The sequence below is a fragment of the Leptonotus elevatus genome, chromosome 1, assembly GCF_054856555.1.
Source record: "Leptonotus elevatus isolate MCC_2025b chromosome 1, RoL_Lele_1.0, whole genome shotgun sequence".
Lineage (NCBI taxonomy): Eukaryota > Metazoa > Chordata > Actinopteri > Syngnathiformes > Syngnathidae > Leptonotus > Leptonotus elevatus.
This window is the reverse complement of record NC_141239.1, coordinates 9,344,634-9,351,935: the sequence shown is the minus strand read 5'-3', so window position 1 is coordinate 9,351,935 and position 7,302 is coordinate 9,344,634. Positions and strand designations below refer to the sequence as shown.

Below are 7,302 nucleotides of genomic sequence, written 5' to 3'. Positions count from 1 at the left end.
TCACCTCTACGGATTTATCAAAACACTTGGCACTACTTCTAAACATGTCCGAGTCAGAGTTTTTATTGAAACTGAAATGAAACTCGGGAGAAGCTTTGTTATTTCAAAGCAAAAATCAGTCAGCACATTTTTTTTTTTTACATAAATATACAAAGGTAAGACTTGTTTTTTGTATTTTGTTTTTTGACATATAAATATCACATCCTCGATTCTGCGCAACAGTGTGAAATTATTATTTTTTTGCATAGAAAAATATGTCAAAATAGTGCATTTTAGTTCCTACGGGAGGCAAACTAAATAATCTCTTAATTGCTTTGAGCAGATTTTTAAAAAAGCAAGACAACATGACTGCTGGTGAACGAGTGGAACTGCATCAGGCTGACTTTGAATCCGACAGAAGCATCGAGGACGTCCAAGGAAATCTAAGTAAAGTCATATGCATCAAAAGCGTATTTGTCGGAAGTTGGAGGGAATCAAAGCAGCGGTTTGTCCACTTTTTCGGTGTGAAAACAAACATGAGCTTTCATTGGGGGTGGACTCGGACATAAACAATCAAAGTCAACCTGTAATATTAACAATAAATATAAACAATATTAGCATTTAGTCCACGTCGCCCCCTTCAGTCCCGAGGTGGCATGACATGCATGTGTTGGTCCTCCAACATGCTGGAGCAGTCCATGGCCTCGCCAAGGGGGACGTTGGGAGACCAGCTCTCGCCAAACACGTCGTCGTCGTCGTCATCATCCTCGCCGCCGCTGTCTGTCCCGTCTTCTGCCTCCGGCCCTCTGTAGGGCGGGATCTCCACCACCGCGTACTTCCTGGCCCAGCCGCTCAGCACCGCCTCGGACCGGCAGGCGGACGCTGTGAGGAAGCAGACGCGCAATTGGTTATCTTTAAGATGACAATAGTGGGTTACACACCCCTGTTCAAATGCCAGGTTTTTGTGATGTAAAAAAAAAAGAGAAATCATTTCAAACACATTCACTCCTGCCATTTTCTACTGAAGCAACCCCCTTCGCTCCCGGCTGTTTTACTGGATTTTGACAGACTTTGCAAGGCCCACAGAATATTGTGTTCTATTGCTATAAAAACATGGAACCTACCAAAAGAAAGAGTAGAGTCTCTTCTTTCATCAGGAAAAAAAAAGTATTTTTCTATCTGTTTCCGTTTTGCAGTAATTAGCATTAGAATATAGCTAAATGTCATCATTATTCACAAACCTGTTCCTAACAGTGGGGGAAAGAGCTTTTTGCAACATGGCCCTGGTTGATCTCTTATACTCTGCTGCCACCGGCCGGCTTTTTTATTTATTTTTTTTTTTTTTTTAAATATAACTACCATTGCTTTAAGCGACCTCTTCAGGTCAGAGGCTGCATCAAAGCCTTCTGTTGGCTCTAGCATAAAAAAATACGTATAAAAACGTCTTTGGGACCTTGGCAATGTTTAAAATAGAACGTTTTTATATGTTTTTGGGAGCAAGTCAGTTCATGTGGTCTTGAACATGCACACCAGCCACAATTTAAAGTACCCCTAATCAACCCCAAATAAAATTCCGCTGAGAGGGTTTTAAGCCTGAATTGGGATTTCAAAACTAGCGTTAGGGTTTCAAATGAGGTTTTCAAGACACGATTTAAAGCCAGAGTTACGGTTTCAAGCAAATTAGGGTTCCTAAGGTACTCAATTACATACATTTGTAACATTAGACATTAAATATGTTGGAATGTAAGTAGGTATTTTTCTATAACATCTAGGCACTAGTAAGCGTCTATAAAATGTTAATTTGTGAGAAGGGGGTGGGGGGATTTTTATGAATCCTTGTACAGTATAGTATGGTAGGACTATTTTATACAGAAAAATGATTTCCGTATAAAATGTATTATCATTGATCACTCACATGTCACAGTGGAGGCCAGCGGGTGTGAGTTGCAGGGGACGGGGCCATTGTTGTTGTTGTTGATGACGGCCGAGGCGGTTCCAGCGACGGCGTGGTGGCGGTACAAGTATTCCGAGCGAGGCAGTAGGGGCGACACGGGCAAGGAGTGACACTGTCGTCCCGGCAGTTGCTGCCAGTAGAAGGAGGCGTGCGGCCGGCTGGCGAAGGCGCTGCCCGGTGGCGAGCGCAGGTCGAAGACCAGCGAAAACACCGACTTGCTGGGCACGTCGTAGAACTTGATGTTGCCGCCGCAGAGGTCCTCGCGCGCCGTGAACGGGTTGACCTTGCGCGCCTTGGGGGCCCGCCGCGAGGCCGGCGGTTCGCAGTACGGGTCTTGCGCGTTCACCTTCTTCGCCGCCTTGCATGAGAAGATGTCCGACTGGCTGCGACTCAGCCAGATGTTGCGGCGGGGGCGCGGCGATTTGGGTGGAATTTTGTTGTTGGGGAAAATCAGCGGGTTGAGTCGCTTCAGGCCCTGAATCTTCTCCCCTTTGAGTGGAAACACAGCAAGTTCAACATTATTTAATAGTAAAACAATTGTCCTGTTTATGCAGAGATCATGTAAAAGAAGACAAAGGATTTATCTATCTGAGCCAAAAAATTTGATGACAGCAAAGAGCATCTGGTGTGATGTATAAACTACTTTCAACTAGAGTGTCAAAATTAGTGCATTAATTTTGAGTTAATTTAAAGTTCCTTTAATGCCACTATTTTTTTTAACGAGCGATTAATGACCGCCCTTTACTTGGAAACCTGTACTGGGGGAATTAAAGTCACAAGCAGCAAGCATTTCCACGTCAAAATTTAGCAGTAATGAATTTAATAATAATGCATATATTTGTGGATATTTGGGTCAAGTTGTATTTTACAATTTAAAAAATGTGCAGAATTTCACAAGTTACTCCATGTTAAAGATTAGATGGCTCTTGATATGAAAAGAAAAATGCACTGAGCAGTCATCAACGTCTTACAAATGCAATTATGCCATCTAGTGGCAGAAAAAATACTTTAACACAAATCAATATAACACTCGTTTTTTATAGTACAGTACATCTTCTTAATTTTAACTAAATGTTATGAATTATTATAAAATTATTGTACCAATGACTAAAAAAAATGCAGCCATATTTCTATTAGTTTAAAAATGTTTCCACTTTTATGTTAACAAAAGTATGAAAACTTAGATATAACATTTGCGATTCAGTGTGAGTTAATTAATGAAGTCATGCAATTAAGTTTTTAAACTTAAACTAAAGTAAAAATTACAGTTTCAATACAACAGGGAATAAGAAGTGATTTGCAAACTCAAAAAAAAAAAGAAAAAAAAAGAAAGGCTGATAAACAGTCAATATACTTTTTCCACAAACAAATGGGTAGGGGGTGGACGGGGGGAGAATAGGGAGATCAGAGCAAATATGTAGGGTTGGGCAATAAATCTAATTAATTAGATTAATCAACATTTTAAAATCTAATCGTTGAGAATTTGTTAAATTGTGAAATCGAATTTTGTCTTCTGGATTATTAAAAGCTGTTGCTTTGATGTTCTACTCTGTTTATTTATTTTATTTTATTTTTACTTGGACATTTTTTGAGTCTGTAATAATAGTTGTTGTTATTTTTTAATATTACATCCAAATGTTATTGTCAGATGTAATTTTGCACAAATGGCAGAATGCTGGAAGGGTGATTTACAAGACACGTTAACTACTTAATAGTGGCATTTAAACACAAACTATGAACGTTAAGTTTATGTTAAAGCTGATTTAGAATCAGTAAACAATATTATTGTCTGAACATTTTGCACAGGAATGATTTTTTAAATAAATTAAATCTTTAAATAAATGTTTGTTGGGTTTATTATATTAAAATCGTAATTGTCCTGAATGACTGGGAAAAAAGAAGGAAAAAAATAATAATCGAGAATTAATTTTTTGGCCCTATCGCCCAGCCCCAAAAATATGCAAATTTCCGCCAAAATGTGAGTATGCAGAAGTCGAGTGGAACTGACAAACCTTTAGGCATCAGTGTCTTCTTATCGCCCTCTACGGCCATTGGGGGGCACTGGTGAGCCACGTTGCCTAATTTGAGGCGTGCCAATGTCTCGTCCAGGTGTCCCACAATGTCTGGGAAGGAGGGTCTCAGCGTGGGGTCCATCTGGAAGACGACAAAAAAACACCACTTCTTCATGGACAGAAAACGCTCATCAGTAAATCCTTGTAAATGATCTTCTTTAGTCTTTTCGTGACTTTTACAAATAATCTATAAAGACAAGTAGTCACTTATCCAGCTTTTATTAGAAGACCCCCAGGAGATCGGGGTGGGAGGTGTCTTCAGATTAGAGACCTAATCCGATTGCTGCTTCTGTCTTTTTCGTAAATTCAAACTGTCAGTGGGTGTCGGACTCACGTTGCAGCAGTTGAAGGCCAGCTGAAGGAAGTCGGGTGGACAGTCGCCAACCATGTGCTGGAAGGTGTGATAGTCCAGGCCGAAGTTCTGCTCAAGGACACAAAGGGAAAGAGTGTGTAATTATAACAAATAGGAACATGACGGGGATTCTTGTTCTTTAGTCGGGATAATCAGGCAGCGAATATTCAAGATGGCATTTCATTGGGAACTGTAAAGGAACATCTGAAGGTTATCAATATTTTTTTTCCCTGACTTTCCAGGGGGCGCCACTGAGTGACTTTGACATTCACCTCTGTCCGTGGGAGAAAATCGGGGTCAGCCTGGATCCTGGCGATGATCTCACACAGGATGATGCCGTAGGAGAAGACGTCAGCCTGAGAGAAAGAAAATCATTCGGTACAGCTCGCCATGTGTCTTCGACTGCTACTTCCTCAGTCCGTGCAAACGAACCTTCTCGTTGTAAGGTTCGTCTCTCAGGACCTCAGGAGCCATCCAGAAAGGAGAACCCACCACTGAAAGCTTCGCTCCTTCCGTGCTGCACAGAAACACGCATTAGTGAATTACAAACTGGATTCGATTTGCTTCGGGCTTATTGTTGTCCACTGAGCGATGCAATGGTGGGTAAGAATGTGCTTTTGTGTCCTACTGAGAGCCGCTTCTAACATTTGAACCAACTGCGCAAGTGAAGGAGGAACGCGTACAGATTGGCGGGGATCTTCTCGGCCAGTCCGAAGTCTCCCACCACCGCCGTGTAGCCGCCGCTGTCTTCGCATTTGATCAAGCAGTTCTGGCGAGAGACCACCAACAAAATCCTCATTATGATCTACAAACTTCTAATACGGTAAATATAAGCCAAGTCAACTCTTTCTGTCATTATATGTCACTGGCATTTGAACATGAACAACGCTACATTGTTTGTAGTAAGCAAATGAACATTCTGAAAAATATGTGTAACGTGATCACCTCCCAGAATCACTGATCTGAAGTCAGCAGGTGGTAGTATTGAGCCACACATATAAAAGGACCACAACAGTAGCCTGTATCATGCGCTGTTACTGGGCCACCCACCTTGGAGGTGAGGTCTCGATGGAAGATGCCTTTGGCGTGCAGGTAGGCCAGACCCCCGGCGAGGTCGCTAGCCAGCTTCACTCTGGCGGGCCAGCTCAGGTGCTTGTTGCTGTCCAGAAGCTGCTCAAGGTTGCCCCCGTTGATGTACTGCGTACACAAACGCACAGCAAGAAAGATCAATGACAAGATATGTATACCGGTATGTCATAAATAAACACGGAACCTGATGTTATGTTAATGTACACACAAAATTTAAACGAAGCCAATGCGATAATGCTGAAATACAGAAACGTGGAACTGCTATTGTGGAGTTAACATATTTGCAAGTACTTTTAGGCTAAATGTTAAAAAATTTGCCTTTAAAAAATAAATAAATTATAATGCCACGAGGTACAGCATTGACTTGCACAAATAAAGGAAAAAAGATTTGGCCTACATTATAGAGTACCAATACATTCGAAAATAATAAACAATATTTATTTTAAAAAATTATGATCTATTACGTCTGCGGTGCACGATTTTCGTGCAACATTTTTTCACATAATGCCACTGGGTATTACTTGCACATGCGCATACCCGGCAGATTGAAATACGTTCAAACGTACTTGCAAATAGGTTCGAATGTATTTGCCAATCAAAAAGGTTTATACCACACTGCCAGTTCCATGTGTCCATACTCAAAAGTATTGTAGTACTAACATATGAAAGGGAAAATACACCAAATTAAACAATGCATAAAGAGTACAAAAAAAATCTTCCTAACAATACAAAAATACAATGACAAAATAAGAAAATTATACAAAATTTAATATCTATTTTTCAAAAAACACACTAGAAATACAATGGAAAATACCAAAATAAAAAATTGGGAAAATAACACAAATATTATCCAATGAATAAAAATATTTTAGATATTAGAATAAAATTATAAAGAAAATACACAAGTTAAAAATACATAATAAAAAAAAAGCACAAATGTTATAAAATACAAATATATTAAAAAATATCACAATAACACAAAAGCCACTGGATATATATTTAACAAATATTAGAGGGAAAAATACAAGGAAATAATGCAGAAGAAATAAAATAAAGATTGCATGCGTCCCTTAACATGTAGTACATGCCATTTGTGGTCTGGATGTTTTAGACAGTGAAAGCAGATTGACGGAGAGGAGGTTACACACTAATACAAAATGCTTGAGACTGGCTGGCGGAGCGCGAGATTCAAGGTCACTAGTCAACTCTCCCGCAGGCCCGCCAGACTCGCAGGCGAGCCGCCGCTTCAATTTGCTCGGCAGGAAGTGGGGTTCTCTCTGCTGAGCGAAGGGCGTCTTTGGCTCTTTGATCCAAAAGAACTTTGCTGACCCCGCCATAAAGACGCTCTAATCCTAACGTAAAGGCGTCACGGAACGCGAGTGGTTAACGCGGATCAGGGCTCGGATTTAGGTCAAGAGGCTGATGCTGTTAAATAACTCTGAGTAAGAAATGACACTCAACTGGGATGACATCAGTGCAATCTGATTGGATGCTTGCTAAGTGCTACTATCCTCCAAGGCACCTGCATGCGTGTAGTAAGCTGCAACTAAAATAATATTTTTCATGGGTCTTAAACATTTCAGTACTGCAGATTTTCTTTTTTTGTTTGTTTATTGTGTGCGCGCAGTGACACAAAGGAGCATTGTTTGCTAGCAACTTTTAGAAAAAAAACTATAATCCTGCAGTTAGTCCAGATGATTATTACTGGAAATAGCATTACTTTTAGGCCATGTCAAAACAACATTATTATAAATAAATAAATAGTATTGGCTGGCAACAAGTTCAGGGTGTACCTCGCCTACTGCCCAAATGCAGCTGGGATAGGCTCCAGCACCCCCGCAAACCTTGTGAGGAAT

At 40.4% G+C, this 7,302-nt stretch overlaps 1 protein-coding gene across 1 annotated transcript in view; it reads right to left on the bottom strand.

Annotated features, from left to right (window-relative positions):
• Positions 1-47: 47 nt before the first annotated feature.
• tesk2 (testis associated actin remodelling kinase 2) overlaps positions 48-7,302 on the bottom strand; it is a 28,199-nt gene continuing 20,944 nt past the window's right edge. The window contains exons 6-13 of the mRNA XM_086076385.1: positions 5,408-5,554; positions 5,041-5,126; positions 4,790-4,874; positions 4,630-4,713; positions 4,340-4,426; positions 3,946-4,087; positions 1,895-2,422; positions 48-861 (exon numbers count right to left, since the gene is read on the bottom strand). Of these exons, the coding sequence (XP_085932511.1) occupies positions 620-861; positions 1,895-2,422; positions 3,946-4,087; positions 4,340-4,426; positions 4,630-4,713; positions 4,790-4,874; positions 5,041-5,126; positions 5,408-5,554 (1,401 nt within the window). The 3' untranslated portion in view covers positions 48-619. The remainder of the gene's footprint in view (positions 862-1,894; positions 2,423-3,945; positions 4,088-4,339; positions 4,427-4,629; positions 4,714-4,789; positions 4,875-5,040; positions 5,127-5,407; positions 5,555-7,302) is intronic.